This window comes from Mustela putorius, unplaced genomic scaffold (assembly GCF_011764305.1).
Source record: "Mustela putorius furo isolate JIRA1106 unplaced genomic scaffold, ASM1176430v1.1 tig00000224_pilon_pilon_pilon, whole genome shotgun sequence".
In the NCBI taxonomy this organism is placed as follows: Eukaryota; Metazoa; Chordata; class Mammalia; order Carnivora; family Mustelidae; genus Mustela; species Mustela putorius.
This window is the reverse complement of record NW_025421321.1, coordinates 20,437,264-20,464,636: the sequence shown is the minus strand read 5'-3', so window position 1 is coordinate 20,464,636 and position 27,373 is coordinate 20,437,264. Positions and strand designations below refer to the sequence as shown.

The following is a 27,373-nucleotide window of genomic DNA, read 5'->3' as shown; positions in this document are numbered from 1 at the left end:
TCTATGATCATTTTACATCACAGAAGTCTTTAAAAAAATTTTTGCAGTCAGGAAGTGTTGGGTTGTCTGTCTCAGACTCAGATTATTTTATCTCTATTGTGTTGGTCCTTCAGCCAGAATTTAAATTTTGATATTCTTTTCCTTTTTTAAAAAATTTTTTATTTTTTATAAGCATATAATATATTTTTATCCCCCGGGGTACAGGTATGTGAATCACCAGGTTTACACACTTCACCGCACTCACCATAGCACATACCCTCCCCAATGTCCATAATCCCACCCCCCTTCTCCCAACCTCCCTCCCCCCAGCAACCCTCAGTTTGTTTTGTGGATTAAGAGTCACTTATAGTTTGTCCTCCCTCCCAATATTCTTTTTCATAGGTGTGGCTTCTTAATCTTTTTGTTTGTTTGTTGTAAACATTTTATTTATTTAACAAAGAGAGAGAGACAGCAAGAGAGGGAACATAATCAGGAAGAGTGAGAGAGGAAGAAGCAGGCTTTCGGCAGAGCAGGAAACCTGATGCGGGACTGGATCCCAGGATCCCGGGATCATGACCGGAGCTGAAGGCAGATGCTTAGTGACTGAGTCACCCAGGCACCCTGTGGCTTCTTAATCTTTACAAGAGTTAGATGAGTGAGATGTTAGTGTTTCCACAGTACAGATGAGAAAACAGAGACTAAAAAAGGCTGAGTGAGTTCCCTAGAAATAGAATTTGAACCCAGGTTTCTGAAAGTATTTAAATACTACTATGTGTATTTGCCAACACATAAAATGGAATTTCTTCTGAATGTTTCTAGTGAAAGATACTGCTTTTTTAACACTTAGGGTGAAATGTTATATAGTAAAGAAAAAATTCCCTCTTCCATATAAAACTTCAAACTTACACATGACTACGTTTTATAGTGCTGAAGATTTCACTTGTGGTAATTATAGGAGAACTAGATATTTCTACTTTGAATTTCCACATGTTCTTCCCACCCATATGCTTGCATAGAACCTTTGTATTGGTTCTATCTCCTTAGCCTCTGAAATCTTTCTCAAGCATAATAGCTAACAATTTTAAAAAATATTTTATTTTTATTTATTTGACAGAGAGAGAAAGAACACAAGTAGGCAGAGAGGCAGGGAGAGAGAAAGGGGGAAGCAGGCTCCCTGCTGAGCAAAGAGCCCAATGCAGGGCTTGATCCCAGGACCCTGAGATAATGACCTGAGCCAAAGGCAGAGGCTTAACCTACTGAGCCAGCCAGTAGCTAACATAGCCCCATAGCTAACAATTTTAACTGTCGAATGTTCTTAACATGTATTCTATAGAAATTTATGTTTATAGGTACTTAAAACCAGGTCCAAGCAAATTAAGTACTTGGTTGGATGATTGAACATTGGCCGATCAGTCTTCAGCTGGTACCCTGGTAGGCTATTTTCAGTCTGTTCTATTGTTAAGCCCTTCCTTGTGCTAGCCTTCAGGGAAGGTTAACCACACCTTCCTGTTCCCCTTTTTGTCACTGTTGTTAAGTATTTGCATTTCTCCTTAAGAGTAATTTAAATATTGGAAAAACAAATTATTTGGAGATATGCAGTAGGGAATTATAGTATTCCAGTGAGATTTTATAACCTGATAGAAAATATTCCATCTTCCAGGCACAGAAAGAATCCCTTCTTTGAAAAAAAAAAAAAATGATAGAGAAGTTCAGATACTTAAGAAAAAAAAAATAAGTTTTATTTGACTCTATAAAGTTCATGTATTTTAGAAGATTTTTTGGCAATGTCCATGAATTTTATTTTGTGTACTTTATATCAGTTTTGTCCTTCCGTGCTGTCCAAAACCCACCGGTGGCTTTACCCTCTTTTATTCTGTATATCTTACTTGAGAACAGATGTCATTTTTTTGACCTGCATTAAACAGGCCATTATTATGGGAAAGAGGTGTTCTTCTAAACTTACCCCATATAGCACCAGCTCTTCCCCACCCAAAATAAATGTTCCTTTATTTTGAAATAGGAAAAGAAAATTTCTTTGAGTTAAGGAAAGTTATTTTGAAAAAGAAAGAAAGCCAAACTTCTATACAGAACCACTCAAAAATCTTAGGAAAGAGAAGATTTGCATAGGTCCTCTTAGTGGTCCCTTAGTTATAAGTCTGCGTTAATTTCAGGAACAGTCGTTTCTAAACTCCTCCACCTGCTCTATTCCTGTCACTGGGATGGTTTTTAGCAAAAATAGGAGGCCACGTAGTGTAGTGGGAGAAGAGGTAGCCCGGGGGTTGGAGTTTTTGGTGGTGTTCTCCTGGTACTGGCTGCATTGTCTTGGACAATTAGCTTACCTTTTCAGAAGGGTGGTTTCCTTACCTGCACACTTGGGGTTAATAATAACTTCCTGCCTATCGGGAAGAGCTGGTGTGAGGATCAGATAGAACAGGAGGTGGCAGAGCACCCAAGCCGAGGCTCTGTGCATGTTTAAGGTGTGACATTAGCTCAGAGATGGAGAACCTCGGCAAGCCACATGCGGTCCTAGACAGCATCACACACTGAGTGAGAAAGGAAACCGGAAGTGGTGACAGGACTGTCTGATGCTAAAAGGATGTCTGAGGTAGCTACACCGGCTGTCAGTCGGATGAGGAACGGGAAGAATAATGATACTATCTGAACTGCGCTTTCACCTACAGGCAAGTTTACGAAACCATGAGACAAAGTGAGCTTGGCATGAATTTACATGCCTGAACTCGTACCCCATCTGCCATGGTGTCACTGGCGTGGAGTGGGTTTAGAAGAAGATGGATTGCTACACACACCTCCGTAGCAATTCCATTTTATTATTTCCCATTTAGCATGCCCACCAGCTTTCCCTCACAGTCTGTTGGACAAACACACAAACAGAATCTGTCTTCGCGTTGTAAGTTTTGTAATTCTCCTTTTAAAACAAAAATTCTTTTTTTGGTCAAGTTTGTTTTGAAAATATCAGATAGAAACAAAAATTTCAGAACGGCGAAAGCATTATGTGTCCTGTTTATAAACATAATGACAATATTAACTCTTGATGCTCACTACAAGGAAAACATTAAAGTCTGGATGTAAATTTGATCAGAACCCCCCCCACACACACACTCACACAGAGACACATACACCTGTCATACACCAGTATTAAGTTTGGCCATTGAAGAATGCAGGTGTCCTCCTTAACTGTTGGTAGGAGGCAGTTGAAAAATAGCTGCCATATCTAAAAATCAGATTGAGGAGTCCTAAGAATTCTACCCACTTGTCAGGATTGTGATACTGAATATTTGTGTGGAAGCAAATTGATTTTGTCTTGAGGAGATTACTCCGTTAGCATGCAGTTGAGCCACCCGTTGCCCTGGGCTTCTGTGTTAGTGTACACGGACTCCTGCTAACATTTATTACTGTTACTTTCCTCCACTGGCCAAGATACTCTAAAACATTCCTGTATTTTGGAATAGTGGAACTACCCAAATTGGCTACTTACCACTTTTAATATACAAGTGTACAAACTAGTTCAGAGTCAGTGAATGTTGTCATAGTTTCAGTTTCAGACATGTGCTTGGAATCAGGCCCTGCCATTTTCTGGCATTGTGGCCTTGAACCATAGCGTTTTATCTCTGACATGTCCCCAAGATAACTGTTACTCCCTTTTGTCACTCAACAGGCAAAAATCCAATGAAATGATACATGGCCAAGTACTCACTAAAATTTAGAATACTGCACCAACATCAGTCATTGTTTTACTCTAAAATCATGGCTCTTTTCTGCTTTTGACAATGGCAGTGCTTGGGACTCAAAGTGGTGGGGAGGCTCTCTCTCTCACCCAGACAGTGCTCTACCTTTAAATTCCGTTGTCTCTGTGACTTTTGTGAAATGGAGAGTCTTTTTAGCAAAAGCAATGTACTGTTGGATGTGGAGCCTGCTGTAGGATCAGGAATCCCTGTGGCTGGCAAGGAGCTAAGACATAGTAGCAGCAGACCAGAAGTCCTTGAGTGGTGGCCCAAGGGCTACATGGCGTGAGACCACAAACTCATAGTTAGTGCACATTGGGATGAAGAGACTTCCCAGGGCAGAGCATCAGGAGTCCACAAAGTTAGCTTGGTGCTGATCTATGGTCACAAATAGTAAATGCATGCCTCTCTGTGATGTCAACAGGGGAACAGAATTGAAGAGTCTGGAGAAATAGTTTAAAAGGTCCACAGTGTGAAGTGTACCTATGGAGGCCACATAACTTAGATCATATGTTTTTATGGAGGAACACAGAGAATGACAGAATAGCCAGAGACAGAATGAGGCAGAGGGCCAGGATGGGCTGGAGTTTCATTTCCCACAAAGATTTTTTCAATTATTTTAATGGCAAAACACTCCTGAGGGGCTTCTCATCAGCACACATTGATAGCCTAAGCTGTTTCTTTCTTCTGTCTTTTGTCTGCCTCTATCTGCAAATAAATTCAATATATTCTACTTAAAATGGATCATGGATTGGGACACCTGGATGGTTGAGTCAGTTGAGTGTTTGACTCTCGGTTTTGGCTGTCTTATGATCCCATGGGTCATGAGATCAAGTTTGCCTCTGGCTCTGTGCTCAGTGGGGAGTCTGCTTGAGATTCTCTCTCTCCCTCTCTCCCTGCCCCTCTCCTCGCTTATGCATACCCTCTCTCTCACTCTTTCTCTCTCAAATACATAACTAAATCTTTTAAAAAAATTGATCATGGATTGCTCTATTAGAATGGAGAAAAAAAGTCACTGCATTGAATCTCTTCATGAGTTGGATGGCTTCACTTCTGTGTTCAAGAAAGGAGTCAGTACAAGAAAAGTTCCCCAAAATTAACTTCATTATTTCTTAGGTGGAGGGAATGAGGGGTGAACACGACTGCTATATTCATATAGTTCAAGTGATTATTTAGTGAGACCAATCCATCCATTCATCCAGTTACTCAGTGATTAATAAGGGAAAATGAGAACATAAAGATGCTTAGCACAGAAAGGTGTATGAGGGGAAAGGTAGACAAGAACTGGAAAAAAAAATTTTCAGAGGGACAAACGTCTGAAGTATTAGCAAAGCTAAGTCATCAGCTCTTGGCAAGAATTTAAACGAAAGGCGTGAGATCCAGAATACAGTGTGAAAATGATTCTGATTCAGTTTGGATAGCAAGGAGATGAGAAATGTGAATGCTGTAAACAGGAGCGTCTAGAAGCAGTTTCCTAGTGCAAGGGAGAGACGGTGGCTTGATGTTAGGCTGAGCTTAGAAAGCCAGGGTAAGCCTGAAGATAATGGGTTTACAGGTGTTTACTACAGAGGTAAAGCCAGGTTGTTTTAGGATTAAACCTTATAAATCAAGAAAGACTAGGGTATAGAGAAGTTAGGGAACAACTAATAAACCAAACTGGTGACTGTTGAGCATCCCCTCAGCAAAAAGTTTCTAAAATTAACCCGGCTTTTTAAAGAGACCTATAAAGAACACAGATCTTGTGTCACAGCAAAATACCTACTGAATTGCTAACTTTGACTTGAGTGTTGACATTTGGTGCACTCCGATCTTAGATGGGGTCCTTGTTGTTCAGTTGTTCAGTCCCATGTGTGGTTTGTTAAAAGTTTGCATTTGTCTACTCTTAAGCCTTAATGTGTTACAGAAATATTAATGACTCCCATGCTTTTACCTTCAGTAATTTACATAATTCCTTTAAGTATGCAGAGGAAATAGTGACAAGTAGTCAGAGGAAATAGTGACTTTAGCTTTCTTCCCAGAAAACAAAACGAAACAAAACAAAACAAAACAAAAAACAAACAAAAAAAAAAAAACAAACCATAAAGTAAATAAATGAGTGTTTGTTCCCTGGGGATTAAAGATGATTTTTCTTCTAACAGGGCACACCTATTATAAAAACAGGTCTAGATTTAATTATCTGTCAAAGAAAAGCCTGTATTAAGGTATGTGGTCAAGATCTGACCTGTGGATGTTCGTTTGCAATGTGCAACAAAAGATTAAAATTGAAGGTAATGGTACAAATTTGGGGGCAGAATTCCCTTGTTTCCTGGGGTAAGGGAAGACACTTTTCCTGCAGAATAAGTCTCAGATATTAGCCTGGTCTGATTGCACTTGTTCTACCAGCCAGTCACAATAAGAATTGAAAGGAAAGTTAGACTTGTGCTCCAATTTGCTGTCCAAAACTCCAGTTCTGTCAAAGCAAGCTTCCAGAATTGTACTTTCTCCCGTCCAGCCAGCAGGAAAGAAAGGCAGTTGGTATTACTTCATCTCCCCCACCCCAAAATACCACTCAAAAGAGATTGCAAGAACCTTCTTAAGTTTCCCTAGAGTTTTAGCCATCCAAATCTACAAAGCACTTGTTCTTTTTAATGTATGCTCTTTTTAATTAAAAGAAAAGTGAGATATTTGAGAAGAACCAAAAAAAAAAAAAAAAAAAATTTCATATGAATAAACAGGAAAGCTGAGTCAAAGAACTAATTATACCTTGACACTTGCATTCTGTTGCTGTAAGGCAGAGCTTGGAGTCCTCACTCTAATTACCGTATGCTCCCTGTTTTAACAGAAGAGAAAGCATCTTACACCACTTCATTTACCTGCTTTTGGTTGATGGCTCCCAAGCCGTGCCTTCCTGCCTCAGCTCTCTTCCCAAAGACCCTGGTTCCTATCATCTGATCCCTGTGGATCACTCCTACTCAAATTCCACATGTTTAGTGTTAAATGCAGTTCTCTCGCTTCTGTCCAAATTATCATTGCTTCAAATTCTGTTGTCTCCTAGCCTGCATGACCTATATTTTTGGATTTCTCATTGTCTTTTTAAAAAAAGCAATAGTCATAAATTCTATAGCATTACTCAATAGACTTTGACTTTCCTGATCCAACATTATTTATCGTGGCTCCTTTGGAAACTCCTGCCTTCCAGCCACGTCTAGCCTTTTAGACTTTCTTGAATGCTGTATTTATTTTATCTGTGCTCTTCTCCAGTCCTGCACTACATTTATGCTCTTACAAAGTAATGTATCCTACACTTTCTTCTGGTCTAAAGTCTTCTGTGATGCGTCACATTACAATCGAAGTCCACACAAACCTTTTATTTTTTCTGATTTTATAAGGTGCATTTAGCTTGAATCTTTGGACCTGGCCCTTGGGTTTCATAGAATTCTTGTGTTTCCTAGTCTATTTACATCAGATTAGAAAATATTTATCAAGTCATTGTCCTCTCTTGTTACTGGGTTCAGTGCAGCTGAGTTTGTAACAGAAAATTTTCAAGGAGCCTCTTGAGCTTCTTCTTCTTTTTTTTTTTTTTTATGATGATTTTATTTATTTATTTGACAGAGAGATCACAAGTAGGCAGAGAGGCAGGCAGAGAGAGAGGAGGAAGCAGGCTCCCTGCTGAGCAGAGAGCCCAATGCTGGGCTAGATCCTAGGACCCTGAGCTCATGACCTGAGCTGAAGGCAGAGGCTTAACCCACTGAGCCACCGAGGTGCCCTGCCTCTTGAGCTTCTTATAGCAAAGGGCAAGGGGTACATCAAGTACATACGTGATTACAGACTAAATGAAGTCAAATAAGACGTAAAGTTGATGTCTTATCATTCCATTTATACTAGAAACAAGGAGATGGCCTACACGTCTCATTCTTCTGTATCTCTTAACTACCATCAACCTAGAATGAGGTACACTGTAGGAGTACAGTTCTCACCAGACCTACGTACATAGTCACGCCAGTAACCCTTGTGTGCGGAACATGTGTCTTCTACCTGCCGCTCACATGCCTTCTCTTTGATCCTCACAGACTTGGGAGGTAGGCATTTCACATGTGAAGAATCGACTCTGAAAGAAGTTATGTAACTTAATGTGCCTGCACTAAGATAACCAGTAAGTGGCAGAGACAAGGATTATAGCCACAAGTAAAAATCCTGTGCACAATTCCCTCCTCATTACTGCACAACTGTAGGGGTGTGGCTACCTGTGTCACCACCTCCGATCCTTCCACAGATAACAGTCTTGAGAGTGTGCGTGTGTGTATGTGTGTGTGTGTTGCACTAGTCTAAAGATATGGGTATTTTGAGATTTCTTAAAAAAAAAAAAATATGTTCCAAATGCTTGAGGTTATCTGGGTTTATGCATGTTCTCAGCATCTCCTGATAAAAAAAAAAAAAAAAATGCCCCAATTCCATCATTGCCTTGTCATTGCATACATGGCCTACTTAAAGGATAGGAATAAAAATCAACCCTTCATCAGCTTGGAGAGGGGGTAACAGGCTGGCTTCAGGTCTGTAGGAACCTGTCCCTTATTAGATGTCTATCCTGGCTTTTGTTCACACACAGGGTCATTAAAAAGCATATCCTCCTTCACATGCACAGAATTTTGCTGGCAAGATCCCATTAGTGCTAATGGGTCATTTTAACTTCCATCACCTCCAGGATCAAAAGGAGAAGCTGCATCTTTGATGAAGTGCTAATGCTACATGGGGCTCGGGCCACTTAAGGGTTTCCTTTGTTCTCTTCATAGGGCAACCCACCAGGGATCTTTAGACCACTCTCTACTATATGAAGAGTTTATAAAGACAGTATTAAGTAGTGGTGCTAAGTGCAGCTTCGGTAATGAAACTAAGAATGCATTCTCTACTTATAAATCAAAATCTCACCCACCTTAGTATATGATTGAGGCTTGTATCCTGCACTACTTGAATCAATATTTTGTGCTCTTTAAGAACACAAGGGAAAGATTACTACTTCTTTTCAGTAATCTCTGAAAAGTTCTTCAGGCGCATATGTTTGGCAAGAGGGAAAAAATAGGATTGTGGCAGGAAGCGGGGAGAGGAAGTAAGTGCATTTTAGAATTAGCTCTCTCGCTGTGTTTTGCTTTAGCATTCTTTCTTGGTTCTTTTCCACAGTAACCTCAGTCCATCAGGTGGCTGACAATGTGTATTGAATGCCCCCTGTGCTTGGAACCCAGCACAAGGCACTGGGGCAGAATGTAAAACAAAGAGAAACACAGTCTGTCTCTTCCAAGAGGTTGCAGTCAGAAAGAGGAAGGATGGTTAGGAAACATGTAGTGCCCCATACATAAAGTATAAGTTCTACCTCCAAAAACACCAAAGCAGTGCCAAGAATTCTTCATTTAACTCCCCTCTGTTCTCTATGTTAGAGACATCCATTAGGCCTGGAAGACAGCTGAAATTTTCTAACAAATTTAGTTCGACAAATGAATGGCGGGAGCGTCTCCTTGCATTGATGTGTGACATATAACAGTGTAAAATCTCTGCCCAGAATCTTGGAAGTACAAGGAGGGTAACTCTATTTTTCTATAACTCACCTTGGTTTCCGCTTTGAGTTCTGATTCTTTGAGTTAGTGAAAATGTACTCTCAGGCAATTTTAGTTCCCTTATTTTCCTGAGATGGTGTCTAAATTATTTGGGGGTGGGGGGGACACTTCACTGTACCAATCTTTGGGGAGATAAAGACCACACAGGAGCTGGTCTCGAGTTTTTTCTCTGCATAGCTGAGGTGCCCACTGAATTGCCAGCATCTTCATTCTTGTGTGCATGACCCATTGAGGTCATTCTTTTTCTGTTTATTTCTGTATAACTCTGGGAATTGCTGTGTTGCTCCTATACCACCATTGGAATATGGAGAGTTCTGCAAGGCTGCCTAAGTTCCTAGCATATCTAAATCTACCATGCATTCATCTTTTCCCAAGGATTTTACTGTTGCCTCTGGGTTCTATGGAGGAAATGCACACAGATCAATAGCATTCTCTAAACTTACCTGAAGTTTTGACCTACACCAGGGCTCAGCCCTTAAATTACAGCTAGGTCCCCTCTTTAGTATTCATCGATGACTATGCTCACATTTCTTTTCCTCCAGTTTTCACTCCTGCTTGCCTTATGAGGGGCAGGAAAGATTTATTCTTCTCATGTAATTGCTTGTATATTCTGTCTCTTTCATTCCTTTAAGAGTCTTGGCTTTTAAGACTTAAATGCAGAAAGATGATTCAATAACTTCAGTTTTTGATTCTTATCCTTTCTCTGAGATAATGAAAACACAAAGCCTTTAAATTAAAGTGAGAGGAAAGACCAGGGAGAAAAAGGAAATAGGGTGAAAAAAAAAAAACAAAACAAGATATTTCAGAAATAGTATCTCTTCTCACATGACAATCATGCTACTCTTTAATATTAAGAATATGGTTAGAGAAGCAAGATGGTAGAGGAATAGGAGACCTAAATTTTGTCAGGTCCCAGGAATTCAGCTAGATAGTATCAAACCATTCTGAACACCTACAAACTCAACAGAAGATGAAAGAAAAGAATAACAGCAACTATGAACAGAAAAGCGACATGCAGAAAAGTGAATCTGAGGCATTCTTTGGGAAGATAGATGGCAGGGAGAGGGAGCCTCCATAAGCTGGTTACCAGAGAGTGATAGAGCAGTGGTGCACAAATCAGAACTTTTAGAAGTCTGCTCCTTGGAGGGACGTCACTCCAGTGGCTAAGCTGAGGGTAGAACCCCCACTGGAACAGTGTGGTCTTAGGACCCTAGGGGTCACAGAAAGACCAGAGATGCCTGAGTGCAGCAGAGCTCCCAGGTATTGGAGCAGGGAGGCTGCCTGCAAAGATGGAACTAAGGAGTGGGCTTTCAGCTCAGTGTTGCCATAAACTGTGATCTGTGGCAGTGTCAGAACACTGCTCTTTGAGAAGGGACCCCACAAGTCGCAGAGCCAGAAAGACACCCTCTCCCCTTCCTCCATCAGGAGGAGTGGCATGGGAGCATGCAGCAGAAATCTGGGGCTTGGAGACTCCAGACGGGGCCATGCACCAGAGATAGAAACGCTTGGTCACAGTCCGGGTGAGCACAGACCGTGGCTGGAGACCACGGAGACAGGAGTGATTGACTGCTTTTTTCTGAGGGCTCGCTGAAGAGTTGGGTCCTGAATTCTCAGCTCCTCCAGACCTGGAGATTGAGAGGCTACCATATTCATCCTAATCCTCCAAAGCTGTACAGAAAGCTTTCAAGGAATAAAAACTACTGAGCATAAACCAGACCAGATTACTTAGCCTGGCCCCTGGTAAGGGTAGTGCAATTCCACCTTGGGCAAAGACATTTGAGGATCACTGCAACAGGTCCCTCTCCCAGAAGATCAGCAAGAACATCCAGCCAAGACCATGTTCACTGATCAATGAGAACTGCAAATCTTCAGCCCTAGGGGAACACAACAGGTAGAATTCATGGTTTTTTCCCCATGATTCTTTAGTCTTTCAAAGTTAAAATTTTTTTTAAATTTTCTTTATTTTTTTCTTTTTCTATTTTTAAAAAATTTCCTCTTTCCTATTTTAGCCAACATGTTATCATACCAATACCTTTTTAAAATTTTTAAATTTCATTTTTATGGTCATATTCTATCTCTTCATTATATTTAACCTTATTTTTTAATATATAGAAGTTTTATTTCTTTAAAATTTTTGGATACAGTTTCTTCTAACAGACCAGAATGTACCCAGAATGTATGGCTTTGTTCTAGTCTGCCACCTAATCACACTCTCTCTCCACATTTTTTTAAAATTATTTTTCTTTCTTTTTTCATCCAACTCCTACCTTATCAATTCCTTTTTAAAAATCTTTTAAAATTTTCATCTTTACAGTCATATTACATCCCTTAATCATATTTACCCTTATTTTTGAATATATGTTTTTATTTCTTTAAAATTTTGGGAGACAGTTTCTTCTAAAAGACCAAAATAGACCCAAAATCAAGTATGTGGCTCTGCTCTATTCACCAGCCTGATCATATATATACACACACACACACACACACACATATGTTTTCTTTTTCCTTTCTTCCCCCCCCAACTGCCCAGTTGGTCTCTTCTGATTTGTTTAGTGTATATTTTTCTATAGTTGTTGTTACCCTTTTAGCATTTTCTTCTCTCATTTATGTAGTCTTCTCTGGACAAAATGACAAAATGGAAAAACTCACCTCAGAAAAGAGGACAAGACAGTACAACTACTAGGACCTAATCAGTATGGACATTAGTAAGATGTCAGAGACAGTACCAACTGCTAGGACCTAATCAATAGGGGCATTAGTAAGATGTCAGAACTAGAGTCCAGAATGATGATTATAAAGATACTACCTGGGCTTGAAAAAAAGCATAGAAGATACTAGAGAATCCCTTTCTGGAGAAATAAAAGAACAAAAGTAAATCAAGTTGAAATCAAAAAGCTATTAATGAGGTACAATAAAAAATGGAGACTCTTACTGCTAGAATAAATGAGGTAGAAGAGAGAGTTAGTGATATAGAAGACCAAATGATGAAGAATAAAGAATCTGAGAAAAAGAGAGATAAACAACAGCTGGATCAGAAGGGGAGAATTTTAGACATAAGTAATACCATAAGATAATACAGTATTAGAATAATTGGGATCCCAGAAGAAGAAAGAGAGAGAGGGGCAGACAGTATATTGAAGCAAATTGTAGTGGAGAACTTCCCTAACTTGGGAAAGGAGACAGGTATCAGAATCCAGGAGGCCCAGAGACCACCCCCCCTCAGAATTTAAAAAAAAAAAAAAAAAGGTCCACACCCCATCATCTAAGAGTAAAACTTACAAGTCTTAGAGATTTAAAAAAAAAAAAGGTCCTGAAAGCAGCTCAGAACAAGAGGTCTGTAACCTACAATGGTAGAAATATTAGATTGACAGAAAACCTATCCACAGAGACCTGACAGGCCAGAAAGGACTGGCATGATATATTCAGAGTACTAAATGAGAAAAACATGCAGCCAAAAATACTATATCCAGCGAGGCTGTCATTGAAAATGGAAGGAGAAATAAAAAGCTTCCAGGAGGAACAGGGCGCCTGGGTGGCTCAGTGGGTTAAGCCGCTGCCTTCAGCTCAGGTCATGATCTCAGGCTTCTGGGATTGAGTCCCGCATCGGGCTCTCTGCTGGGCAGGGAGCCTGCTTCCTTCTCTCTCTCTTTCCGCCTGCCTTTCCATCTACTTGTGATTTCTCTCTGTCAAATAAATAAATAAAATCTTTAAAAAAAAAAAAAAAAAAAGCTTCCAGGAGGAACAAAAACTAAAAGGATTTGCAAAAACCAAACCAGGCCTACAGGAAATATTGAAAGGGTTCCTCTAAGCAAAGAGAGAGCCTTAAAGTAACATAGACCAGAAAAGAACAGAGACAATATGGAGTCACCTTACCAATCACCAATAAAATGGCACTAAATTCATATCTTTCAGTAGTTACCATGAATGTAAATGTGCTAAATGCCCCAATCAAAAGACACAGGGTATCAGAATGGATAAAAAACCAAGGGGAACCTTCCTACATTGTTGGTGGGAATGCAAGCTTCTGGAACAGCCACTGTGGAAAACAGCATGGAGGTTCCTCAGAAAGTTGAAAATAGAGCTACCTCACAACTCCGCAATTGCACTACTTGGTATTTACCCTAAAGATAGAAATGTAGTGATCCAAAGGGGCACGTGCACCCGAATGTTTATAGCAATGTCCACAATAGCCAAACTCTGGAAAGAACCTAGATGTCCATCAACAGATGAATGGATAAAGAAGATGTGATATGTGCGCGCACACACACACACACACACACACATATACACACACAATGGTATATTATGCAGCCATTAAAAAAATGAAATCTGGCCATTTGCAGCGACGTGGATGAAACCAGAGAGTATTATGCTAAGTGAAATAAGTCAATTAGAGAAAGGCAATTGTTATATGATCTCACTGATATGAAGAATTTGAGAAACAAGACAGAGGATCATAGGGAAAAGGAGGGCAAAGTGAAACAAAACAAAACCAGAGAGAGAGAGATAAATCATAAGAGACTTCTAATCTCAGGAAACAAACTGAGGGTTGCTGGAGTGGAGGAGGGTGGGAGAGATGGGGTGGCTGGGTGATGGGCATTGGGGAGGGTATATGCTATGGTGAATGCTGTGAATTGTGTAAGACTGATAAATCACAGACCTCTATCCCGGAAATAAATAATACATTATATGTTAATGAAGGCAAAAAAAAAAAAAAGATTTGGTTAGCAGTCAATAGATGTTTTATTTAAGAGGTAGGGGAAGTAAATGCATTCAGTACATTTCATACAAATTATGCAAGATCAGTAGCACCCTAGTGTACTACCTAGAGCTTTAGTTAATAGGTCAGGGACCTAAGTCCTCAGTTTCTAGGGCTACAGGACTTTAAGCAAGCTCACTTTATATCTCAGTACAATTCAGGATTGTTCTATCTGTGGTTTCAGCCTACTTACAATCTAGTTGGTTAGCTTGTCATCGTTTTGCGGATGCTGGCAGAAGACACAAGCTTTCTGGGTCAGAGACCAAGAACTTTATCACTCATGACTCAGCAAAGAGGATGAGCGTTCATTTGGATACCAGTTCTCCTTTATCCCCAGTCACATGAAGACCACACAGAGGGACCCAGAGAAACATTAGAAATGCAGGAGTTTTGTGTTACATTGGGGAAAAGGCATCAGGTGGCATGAAAGTTAGGATGGTTAATGTGAGAAAGAAAATTCAACTGACAATGACATGTCAGAAAAGCAGTTTGCTCAATAGAGTGTTTAGCAAAGCTTTTAAATACAAACATATATGTATATATGCCTGAAAAAGGATATAATACTCAGCTAGTGAAAAAGGTAATTCTGGACTGTAGAGAGAATTTGTTGAGCTTCTGATGAACTGAAAGACCCAGAGTTCTCTAAGCAGAAGGTTGACCGAGTATCTACTTCCTATTTTTACTGTAGTGGATAGGTCCTGTATTTTATCTCATTTAATTCTCATGAAAACGGATAGAACACATTTTATCATTCATGTTTTAGAAATGAGGTTTTTAAGGATCAGAAAAACTGGGGCGGGGGGGAAGTTAAAAGCCATAGAGTTGGTAAATAACCAGGCTCAGATTTCAGTGCAAGGTTATGCAACTCCGGGGCCCATATTCCTTCCGCTTTGCTACACCATGTTGCGCTTCTTCAGTTCTCTATGGAAATGTCTTCAAGTGTGGATCTGTTGTTCAAACTCTCCTGTTTTACACTTTTAAGAAAATATCTAATTATAAATTGACTTTTTAAATGAATTTAATTAATTTAATGAAATATAAACCAAGCTATTTTCTGTCCTACTGTATGTTTAAAGGAATGACAAGTTACTTTTGTGACCAAAACTTTGATCTTCCCACAGGTGACTTGTATATAGGAGGAGTGGCTAAAGAAACATACAAATCTTTGCCGAAACTCGTCCATGCCAAGGAGGGCTTTCAAGGCTGCCTGGCATCAGTTGATTTAAACGGACGACTTCCAGACCTCATCTCAGATGCTCTTTTCTGCAATGGACAGATTGAGAGAGGATGTGAAGGTACTAGATCTTTGTTATCAAACTCTAAGTAATTCTAATTCCACCCATAAATAAGAACAAATCTCCCTAGTCAGCAAAATTTATTTCTGCCAACTGTTCAAACCCCACCGTAGGGCTTAGAAATCCTTGTTTGTGCTTTTCATTTTTCATCATATAAATCTTAAATTTTCTGGACTGTTTGCAAACCTACACTAAGGCCTTATGTAAGATGGGGGCTCTGTGTATGGATCTTGTTATTTTTCTCCTTTGCATTTGATAGTTTGCCTAATTAGTGTGTTAATCAGTTCTGCAATGCCTGCTTTGTAACATTAAACAGATATCCTGTTTGGACTAAAAAAAGTAGATTTGCTCCAGCAAGTGTCAATCATTTGAGACTGTTTGTTTCAAATCTACATTCAGCAAGATATAACAGGAGAATAAAGTTCAGGTACCCGTTGTCACATCACTATTTGGTTTGTATCTACCCAGCACGTTTCTTCTGTATATCATCAGTTTGTTTTAGCAAAAATTGGTTTCTTCTTTTACCAAAGACTAATATTCCTTGTTTGAGAAATGTGCTCAAGTACCTTTCTGTTCTTTTGTGCTATCAGACTAAGATCTGTAGGAGTACTTTTTGATTGCTATATTCATTTTAGATAATTTTCATTTCAACACCTCAGATTATTTGAGCCAATTCTTCCTCCATAAATGTAATTTAATCATATTATCCTAAATTTGGGGGCTCTGAATGTGTTGCGGCTTCTCCTTTAATGTTGAAAACAGTTTGGGCTATTTTGAAAATTTTAGATTCATAAGGAAATTTCATTTGGGAGAGGCAAAGAAAGACATGCGAATTCCTATCCCCCAGGAGACTATGAGTCACCTCTTCTTGGCCAAAATAATGCCATTAGATTTAGCAATTACCTAAGTACGTGGAGGTATATGTTTTGTTGTGTTTTTTTTTTTTTAACATACATTTTTTTTTTCCATGAAAAGTCAGGTAAAACTTAAACTGTGACTAAATCCTGCCAGAAGATAATGCTATTTAATAGAAGCCTTTGCTGAATTTTTTTTAATGTTATGCTATATTTATTTTCTTTATTTCAAATTTTGGTATAACACTTGTAAAACAAAGAGAAACTATTTTTTCCATTTACCAAAGGAAACAAGATCATTAAATAAATAATTACGTCTACTGGATGGATATAACGATGTGGCTCATAACTTGGATTCTTAGAGGTGATCTAATCAGTAAGAATATGTACATTAGAAAAAGGGGGGAAAAGTACTACAAATTGTTTACAGTACTCCCCCCTACAAAAAAATAGACCTTTTTACAAGCTGCTTGGTAAATGACTTCTCACCTGCAAAGAGATATTAGGAACAGACAGACATGTTCACAGCTAAACACCCACAAGACGGAAAAGCAAATGAACACATATGAGCCCCAGCACAGGCACATAGGTGAGGTGTGTGGATGGGTAGAAGGAAAAACTAATGAGGGGAAGCTGTGCTGACAAAGAATATTTGCAGAAATGATATTCAGTTTTATTTTCTAACATAATCTATTAAGCAACTTGGTTAAGATTATTATACATCCTCCCGGGTAACAAACGACTGTTCGACACTTGAAATCATTCGGTAGATAATGACATTGGTTCCTTCCCTACCTTATCTAGGATGCTTTAATATCTGAGCTTGAATCATTCTTAGCCTCTTTTTAACCCCCCCCATTTTTTTTTCTTAGAATGTTACCGTGCCCCTGCCTTTCTGCTTTGACACTTCTCTGAATTTTTTCATTCCAACATCAAGATTAACAACTTTTAATTTATGACTATTTCTGTCCTCTGCAGTTCTTACAAATGGTCTCAGATAAACAACTCATAGGTGCAATGGATGACATACACATGCTTTTAGGATTAGTGATCAAATTCTAGACATTTGATCAATTCTCTCTCTAAAGACGGTTGTCTCATGGAATTTTAAATCCAAATCACATTGGAATCACTTAACTTTCATGTTAATAGAAATTATGTAAATGTGACAATAACCAAATAATATCTTTCAAGATTTTCTGCCATTCCTATCCCACAAGACCCACAAATCTCTAAGCCCCTTTCGTTTCACAACCACTTGCTGTCTTCCATTTTTAACTAATTGCATTTGGTAATTGCTGCTTTTATTTATATAACACACTAGCTAAGGAAGAAGCTTGCCTTGGCCAAGTCCCTTCAGATGAATGTTTCTCAAACTCGAACCAGTATCCGAATCCCCTGGAGAATTGTTAAAACCCAAATTGCGGAACACTACCCTCCAGGGTGGCTGCTTCAGCAGGACCCTAAAGTTTATGTTTCTAACACATTCCTACAGTGACGCTGATGCTGTTGTTCCAGGGACCACACTTTGCAAATCACTGTTAGGGTAACATTTTCCTGTTTGTGTAGGAGGCAATAGAGACTATCAATCAACCAATAATCAGGCTTAGTTAAACTCAATACCAAGTCATGATAACTTTCATACATAAAGTCAAGGGGGAAAAATTAATTCAGACACTCTTTGCATAGTCTCATACCATTCAGCCCCAGAACTATTATAATAAGGTACAGAAATACTTAATTATCAAAGTTACCATTGATTTAGCACCAGTGACAATAAGTTTACATAGGTTTTTTCATTGAATCCTCAAAACTCTGTAAATTAGGTAGTGCTGATTTTTTTTTAGATGAGTAAATTGAGCCTCAGAGATGTAAGGTGACCTTTCTAAGGTCACACAGCTCGTACGTGAATGATGGAAGCTTTGAACCCAAGTTTGCCGTACTTGAAAGTCCAGGCATCAAAACACTTCCCTCTCTTGCTTCTTTGGTTTCCAGAGATTTTAGTTTTACCTTCACTTCTTTTCTTTTTCAGACATATCCTTATACTTAACCACTTAATACAAATGTCCTTGTGGCTTGTTCCCAATTTTATTCAGTGATAAAATAAAAGAAACATTGCATAACTAAAGGGAAAACAAATTCAGGGCTTTGTCTTGCACAAATGCCTGTCGATGTTTAAATATTGTTCTAGAAGGTGAGTATTTTGAAAAATGTGTCTTGTCAGGCATAGGCATGCATTCTCCTATAATACCTGAATATAAAAAGACTGTTGTGATCAAGAAAAGATAATAATAGTAATGCATGTCTTTATGCTCACATAAAGGTTTGGCAGATACTCTAGTTGCTGTTCTACCCCATGGACACATTTGTCTTCAGGATTGCAGTTTTGCCACTTTTAGAATTAGTATTATGTTGCAGTTGTATTTCTGATAATTTTTACAAAAATAAAAGGACAATAATCTGGCTCTTCATCCATTCCTGTTTCTGCTCATACCCTCTGCTGGGCAAGAAAAGGGAGCAGCCACGCACTGACAACCAGCCCCCAGCCCATGCTGGGCGCACACTACTCACGACTCCTGCACTCGTCCCACAAGGGATTGTGCAAAGGAGTATTGCTTTAAGAGTTGTTTGTTGTTTTGTTTTGTTTTCCAAATAAACAATAATTATTCTCAGTCTCTAAAGCAATTAGATAAAGATCATTAGACCACTTAAGCTTGCACAGACTGGAGGAACCACAAAAACTAAGCCGTTTAGTGGTTCTTCGTTCTTGCATGAGATGGATGGGAAAACCTGTTACATCCGTTCAGGGCTTCCAGGCCTGGGAAATTATTATTAATAATAAAAACTATCATTACCATTGCCATTAGTATACCTTTCGTTGCCGTTATTCTATAATTCATTCTTAAAATGTTAGGGTTTCTTAATTTGTGAAAACTCACATAGGTTAAATTCAATAGTTTTCTATGAGGACTCCCTTTACTGAGAAAATTGTAATGGAAATACCATTGTAATGAGTATGTTTAAAAAGACATTTTATAAAAATGTTGATTTACACAATGGCTAATTACAGGTCGTTCCCATTTATTCGCTAAAGTAGTTACCTCACAGGCTCTCAGTGTTAATAGAATCTAATTGGGCTGGTATCGTTTTTATATTTTCATAAAAGCTATTGTGTTGACTAGGAAATATCTTCAGTTTTCCACTCTAAAGCTATTTAGATAGAATGTATTCCCTTTTTAACCTTCTCTAAGGTAGTCCTTATGAGTGAGGTTCTATTGTAATAAATATTCATGGGGCAGTTTAGAAGAGTTGTAGGGAATTAGGAAGGTGGGGAAAATGCTGACATAACTCTGAAATCCTTGAGTGGTATAGGCCCAGCCTGCTAAGAACAAAGATAAACACTCCACACTGAAACCTGGTAGAGGGATTGTTCTGGTAAGTGGAATGGCATTGCAGTCTGCTTCTTCCATCCCGTACTTCTCTCATCGGCCCCAATGATCTATATAGTACATTCTGATGGTTTGTGTCACTCTCAAGTCCAGCCGTTGGCAGTGAATGGCTGGCATCACAGTTTCAAGCTCTCATTGCAATTAAAGACAGAAGGATGTAGAGGGAAAGAGAAATGGAGAGGGATAACAGGTCTGCTAATGACCGTGGTCTGCACTATATCTGCATGTGACAAACAGCCACGTGTTCCAAATAAGCAACGTGATCACTTGGGTGATGCATTCATATCTGTCTAAGAGAGGAAAAAATACAAAAGCTCTTTTAATTTATTTCATTACATGTCATCAGCTCAATTAACCATTATGTATATATACATACATAGAAAAATTCTAATATATTACCGCTTTCTCATTTTTGGCTTCTCTTAAGATTTATGGCTGTTAGTATTAATTTGTTTGCTCTACATAGCATTTTTTCCTCCTCCTTTACAACAGCATGCTTTTTGAATCTGAATGTTCTTCTGTGTTTGCCCCATTTTGGTATTGCTTACTAACATTTAATATATTTTGCTTTTTTTTTTTTTTTATTTTGCTGACAAAGTTGCATTGATGAAAGCTGACTTGCAAGGTAGATAGCCCCGTGTGTAAAGAACAAGACTGAAACCTACTAATACACAGTGGAAACCCCCAAATAACATTTTTTTAACATTTTTACAGTAACTGTTGTTTGGATTCAAATTTAATTTTTCCCCTTCTTGAACATTGTGCAAGAAACCTCATTTTATAGCCTAGGTTGCAAAAAGGCTTTCAGTCTTGAATATGTTTGTATAGTGATTGCCTCTAGTGCTTTGATCATCTTTTTTTTTTTTTTTTAGTTCTTTGTTTCTCAGTGTTCTAGTTATGATTCTTTAGAAATAGACTAGAATTCTTTTTACTCGTATGTTAAATGGGGGCATGCCATTTATACAGACTTTTTCATTTTCTGTTTAACTGCATGGATTGTTAAAGCATGTGAATTGATACTTGCCAACATACCTACCTAAAACACCCAACAACCATAACTTTATCCATAGTTTGCTCAGGGAAACTTCTACGGCATTTTGCATAATTCTTTTCAGTTACTTTGCCAATCTTTATCTCAATTTCATGAAGCTCTAGTCTCCATTTCTCATGGTGTCTCTATTCATTGGTTAGAAGTTAAGGAGATCCATGCATTTTTCTAAAATCCAAATGGTGATAGAGAATTACTAATGATGGAAAGAGATTACTTGCAACCATAATCACACTAGAAGCTATGTGCTTGCTTTTACTAGTTGTTGTTTACTATTCTACTGTATTTTGTCCTATATCTGAAACTTCAGAAACCTTCCTATTACAGCTTCTCTGTTGCTAATTCAGGTGTGTGAACTAGAACTTTCAACACTGGTTTGCTCTTGTAATTTGAGATGTTGGCAACTACTATATGTGACCTAGCTCATGTATGAAACACTTGTGGATTTTGTTTTAAAGAACCCAAGTTTCTTTTGGATTGTTTTTGCAGGACCCAGCACAACCTGCCAAGAGGACTCCTGTTCTAATCAAGGCGTGTGCTTGCAGCAATGGGATGGCTTCAGCTGTGACTGTAGCATGACTTCCTTCAGCGGTCCACTCTGCAATGACCGTAAGTACCTCTCTGAGTATGGACTCAGATGGTCATCATTGCTTCCAGTCACTATGTGATGCCCAGAGTCTTTATAGTATCTGTGAGCTAAACTGTCATAGTGAGGAGAAGCAGTTGTTTCTACAGAAAGGGCACTTTTGCAATACTAAAGTCTTAATCAAGGATGCCATTAGCTAAACGCTGTGATGTAGTGAGCGTTTGGTTTGCACCTGTTTACTCTAATTTTTTGAATTGCTAATAATGGTCATCTTGTTGAAAATACTTTTTTCATTTCCTATGTATGACAGTCCTCCCCTGGTTTCTTCAAAAGAGATTTTTTATTGCTTTATATTAAATAATATTTAATTCCAGAAGATTATATGTTGAGGGCTATAATTTTTGTGAAGGGTGACATGTCTCATTATGCTTCCCTTTCTGTATCCTTTTTAAACTCATATCTGCCTTTTGCTTTCAAAAACAATGTTTAAACTTTGTCCTTCAAGTACTCTCTTATATTCTAGCCACTTGTGGATTTTTCCTTCTTTTATCTCACAATATAAGCATGACTCAGAAACACAGCATTCACATTCTATCATGGAATATCTGCTTGTACCTAATCTGTATGGTTGAAGTAAGAATTTTAAGACTGAATTAACTGGTATATAGGATAACGTCCTGTTTCTTAACTTTCAAATAGACCATGCTTTACAGCACTATGTCAACATGGTAAAAGAATTTTCTACAAAACAACAAATTCCACTATATTGAGAATATATTTCAGGCAAGGCCTCCTGCTTATGAAACAGAGTGCATAATTTATATTATAAATGAGATAATGTTTAAGGAAATGCTCTAGGATGCAAGATGCCGTGATTGAAGTTCTGGATTTGGGGACAGAGGGTGGACTTGAGTATGGATTTTAAGGAGGATGAGAGTTTGTTCACTTTGACCTTTGTCTGTTTGAGACTCTCTTTTCGCCTGCACATATGTGTATGGCATTGTTGAAGATGAGGTCAAACTAAAATATTCCATCGAATTGAGTTTAGGAATATGGTATAACTCACCAGTTATCTTCAGAATTTCTCTTCAAAACATTGAATATAGGTGTAACAAGCAATTATTACAAAGTAAAATATTGGAGGAGACCTATAAAAATCGCATCACCATAGATGGTGTAATATTTTGTCTCCATCCTACCAGCAACATCTTCCGTAGAATTATCGTAACCTTGAAACATGAACATGTATTCAAACCATCATACATTTGCACAAACAGTAACCCCAGTTGGGATTCTATAAATAATCTTAAATGAAGGCTCAGTAGATACTTTTTGTATTTCCATGTACCTAAAGCAAAAAAAATAAAAAACCTTATATATGCTTTTAATATATGCAGATATGTATACAGAATAGTAACTTCCTGCATTTGCTCCTGCCCCATAGAAAATAACATAAATTATTTTCAAGGACAACCAGAAGACTGATAATTTGTTATGATTTTATTATGGTAAATTTTTAATCCTGAATATAATCCTGAAAGATGTAGGACTACATGTGGTAGCTAAGAGAGCTTCTTATTGCATGAAAATGTTTTTCATTTTGCTGAAGAACTTTTCTCTGCCAAACTTTGCTTAATCTAGTTTCCATGTTTTATAAAATAGTTGCCATTTGGTTGTGTCAGATAGTATATTCTCTTATACCAGTTAAGTTTGAAGAATATAATTTTCTGTGTGTATTTGCTAGACATTTCCTAACAGAACATCAAGATCCTACCCTAAGTATCATGCTGTCTTTACATCATTTTTACAGAAAATTATTTGAATGCTGCTCTTGGATGATAGTGGTGGTGATGATAATGATAAGGCTATTTGTTATTTTCTTGTAAATAAGGTAAATGTCATTCAATGAATGTGTCTCCTGATATGCCTCTTGCACAAATCAGCATTAAAATTACTTTGGAGGGCTCTCAGAATACATACATTTTGATTAAATCATTACCTCTTAATGGGTTTTCTGGAAATGGGAAATGGTTTCTTGGTTTGTGCATGGAGTTTTGGTGGTGAGGCGATGTAGGCATAAATCAATATTTAAAAGCAAATCTTATTTTCATATCAACTTTAATTTGTAGAAAGTACAATAGTGACTGTTACCTTTGTTAAAAGGTAAACTGAAACATTAAAAATTTTAAGGGTTTATTTGAACAAAAATCAATTCAAATCAGGTAGCATCCGGTCTAGCAGTTAGAAAGGTGCTCCAAGGAGCTGTTATGAAATGAAAGAGTTATAGGCACAAGAGAGTAGGGACAAGAAAGCTATACTATATTGGAAAAAAAAAAAGGCAGGCTGTTGATTGAAAAGTTACTTTCCTTTAGGGAATGACGGGGGTCTGTGGGGCAGCTAACCTAACTATTGCTGGTTGGGAAGTTCCTGATTGACTGGTTTATGGGAACACCAAAACTGTAATTAAATTAAGTCTTGGTTTGGAGACATAGTGCTTAGCATAAATGACTCCATACAGGGCCTGGTGTCTTTTTCTTTTCTTTTCTCTTTTCTTTCTTCTTTTCATACCTTGAAGATAGGCAATTGATATGGCAATAAGAGAGTAGCATGCCATATTTTCTTCAGTTGTTAAATTCATCAAAATAAGCATTACTTTTCTGTATCTCCTGATTTTTCCGAGTTGCACAAACAGAATTAATGTGATTCCTGGGATTTTCACAAATAATTTTTTATATAGAGGTTGACTTTTTTTTTTTAATTTAATGAAGCCATTTAGGACAGTTCATTTCTTAATGAAATTTCCGTTTGTAGCCTAGGTATTTATCCATAAATTCTGTGATAGCAGTCTTCAACTGCATAGAAAACAAAACAAACAAACCAAAACAAATGAACAAAGGAAAATAAAAGAAAGTATTTTAAAAGGGGAAAGAATGGGCCACATTACAAATAAGAGACGTTTTCTCTGAAATAGACCTTTGGAATATCATCTTTCTGATAAATTTCATAGAGTGGGTTAAAGTAACTAGAAAAGTTTATTTATGTTAGCCTGGAGATATAATTAACAATGGGAAGATGGGAATACTTTTTAGCTTGTAAGTATAATTGTGGGTAAATCATACTAATTAATGCACTTAAAGGCATCTTTCAAAAAGAGGTACTTATCCAAAATGATGCCAAAGGCTACTTTGAAAAGTGTTTGTGAAACCCTTTTTCCCCTAGAAAATTGCCATGTAAATGACCTACTCATTGAGAAAAGCAAGTGCTGTGTATATTTGTAGTGTCGTGTAGTGTAATGGACTTAGCTCGATTCTTCCATATCATTAATATATTTTAGGTCCTTAATATTATTTGGGGAAGGGCTTATTGTAGTCGCATTTCCTGGTTCAGTTTCCCATTTCTTATCCCTTCCTCCTCCAATCTGCTCTATGCATTCTGACCTCTTTTGTTCTTTTTTCCTATTCTCCTTATTTTAAATATCACCAGCTTTTCCTGATTCTCCTAACCAGAGGAAGAATTTTTCCTCCACTGACTGCTATAGAACTCTGTTGATGCTATTTTATCAGTCAACATTATTTAGGTTTGGTCTTATCCCCATGTAAGACAAAGACTACATGCTTCTCCCAGGTAGTATTCTTTTCTTTTCTTTTCTTTTTTTTGTCTGATAAAACTGACTAGTTTTATCCATGCTGACTAGATGCATGGATCTTGCATAAGGGTTTCTAGTAAACCCCAGCAGTTAACAGTACTCTCCAAATTCATTGATTTGGAGTTCATCAACCTCTGTGGTCTGACCCTAGCTTTTAAAGATTTTATTTATTTCTTTGACAGAGAGAGAGCACAAGTAGGCAGAGAGACATGCAGAGAGAGAGAGAGAGAGGAGGAAACATGCTCCCCACTGAGCAGAGAGCCCAATGCAGGGCTCGATCCCAGGACCCTGAGGTCATGACCTGAGCTGAAGGCAGAGGCTTAACCCACTGAGCTACCCAGGCGCCCCCTGACCCTAGCTTTCATTTTCATTCTTATCTGTTGCAGAACCTTGTCCATATGGCATGTTAGTGCCAATTAACTTACTTATGGCTTTCTGAACAACATTTTACTTTCCCAATTTCCTCACCATTGCTTATGTTAATTTATCCTCCTGGGATTGCTCTCATTCCACCTGGAATGAATTCCTTTCACTATATCTGTTTGAAGAAATATAATTTCACTTTCAGTCTCCACTTAACTGTTTCATCCCATGGAAACTTCTCTAGTCCTGGCCTTACCTTTCCCCTCTTCTGAAATACTGAGTAAAGGTCTTTTTAACATACCGTATATCGCAGTTCTTGTGAACTTTTCGTAGGTGTAACCACTTACTTGGTGCTTTCTATGTGCCAGACCTGTGCTAAGAGTTTACATTCACTATATAAAAATCAGCGTATCACCCACTGATGTTTGTGCATGCATGCGCGCGCGCACACACACACACACACACACACACACACTCTGTTATCAAGCCATTTTGCTATGCAATAATCCTTTTCCTGCTTTCACCCTATGGTACAAAATAGAATGTAACTATATTAGCTAATTTAATGTCAGGTGAGAGAAGATGAATATGGCTATGATCACATGGAAAATAGTGAACATGGTAACATTGTCACATAATGTTTAGTACAGAATTGTTGTGTGCCAAATTATGGTTCATCTTCAATGGTGTCTGTCACCATAATGGAATAATACATCATAGTGCTGTCATTTTGGTGCTAGAAGGGTATGGTCCCTGCCATTAAAGGACTATTTGTAGAATTCTAAATTTTCCAGAAGAAACTCTGATAGGGATTTATTGTATATTTTGTGTGAGAGTTAGAAATGTTCACTGAAACAAGATTTGACTGTGACTTGTTACCATGACATTTAAAAATATCTTCAGCTTTGTTTCTCACCTTTTTTGTTGTTTGACAAGAGAAGCCAATATCCAGTGTTTGAGCATCAGTATCAGGACTACTGGAAATGAATCATAACATGTATAAAAAATAACTGGATCAAAGTCACATTATTTCTGTCCCATTTAGAGCTGCCACTAGAATTAAGCTGTGAGCTGATTTGTTGCCAGTACCATTTAGGGATGAATAAAATTTAGCAATTAGCTATGTCCACAACCAGATCCTCACTGTGAGTATGATGAATCTTATTAACCTTGAATCATTCAAGCATTTCTAAATGGCGGTCTTTAAGTTGTTTAAAGCAATTCATAAGCAGTATTTACAGATAATGCCATAGAAAAATTATCTATGGGGAAACAAGGTCAGACCTATCTTAGGTTAGACCATAAAGAATTAAAATATTGTTCATAGTGATCAGGAAGTTCCATAAAAGACAGAAAGCAAAGCATCAGATATGATAGAGGAATGTTCTTTATCATAGAAATATTATCTTCTATTTAATATAAATTCATCTTGTTCTTATTGGTAGTAGACATCATAAAAGTAAATACAAGAAAGCATTGGTCTTTTCATTTTGCAATTAAGCAGTCAAAGGACAGTTTTAAGCTTTGTCTGTATAAGAAAACTCAAGTGGGAGAAAAACCCCCAAAGAGTGGTACAGAGCATTGCTATATTTGAATTATCTGGATTCGCTCCCTGTACTATTCATCAAGTCCATGACTCTGAATAGCTTTTGCTTCTGTGCTAAATGGTGCCAGTTTGACCCCAGAAGTCAAGAAAGAAGACCCAGTTGAATTTTTCTCCCTGCAAGTACTCTCTGATTTTTCTGGCTCACTTAATGTTCTGTGGAAACCTTCATTTGGCTTTTATGTTATGCTCACCATTTTGGGGGCTTAGCTAACTCTAGAGCTGGGCTTGGATGCTTGCGTTCGTGGGATAATATTGTTGTATCCCACCAGAACCCAACTAGACTCGTGCATTAAGAGAAGGTTCTGCCAGTTACCTTGATTAATTATCCTTAAGGGGTTACAGTGCTTTCAGTTCTCACTGCATGATATTTCAAAGAGTTCTATGACCCTAGTCTGTGTCTGAATGATTTTTTTTTCTCTGTGAGTATATTGTGCTCAGGTGTCTCACCTTGCTTCCCAGC

At 38.1% G+C, this 27,373-nt stretch overlaps 1 protein-coding gene across 24 annotated transcripts in view; it reads left to right on the top strand.

Moving 5' to 3' along the window:
- Positions 1-27,373, top strand: part of NRXN1 (neurexin 1) — a 1,166,360-nt gene that overhangs the window by 581,954 nt on the left and 557,033 nt on the right. For 17 of the 24 annotated variants that reach the window (XM_045077824.1, XM_045077822.1, XM_045077826.1 and 14 more), the window contains 2 exons: positions 15,188-15,361; positions 21,202-21,321. In XM_045077824.1, the coding sequence (XP_044933759.1) occupies positions 15,188-15,361; positions 21,202-21,321 (294 nt within the window). Of the gene's footprint in view, positions 1-15,187; positions 15,362-20,262; positions 20,290-21,201; positions 21,322-27,373 lie in introns of all 24 variants that reach the window. The other 7 variants (XM_004752835.2, XM_004752837.2, XM_004752839.2 and 4 more) reach the window with 1 other exon arrangement.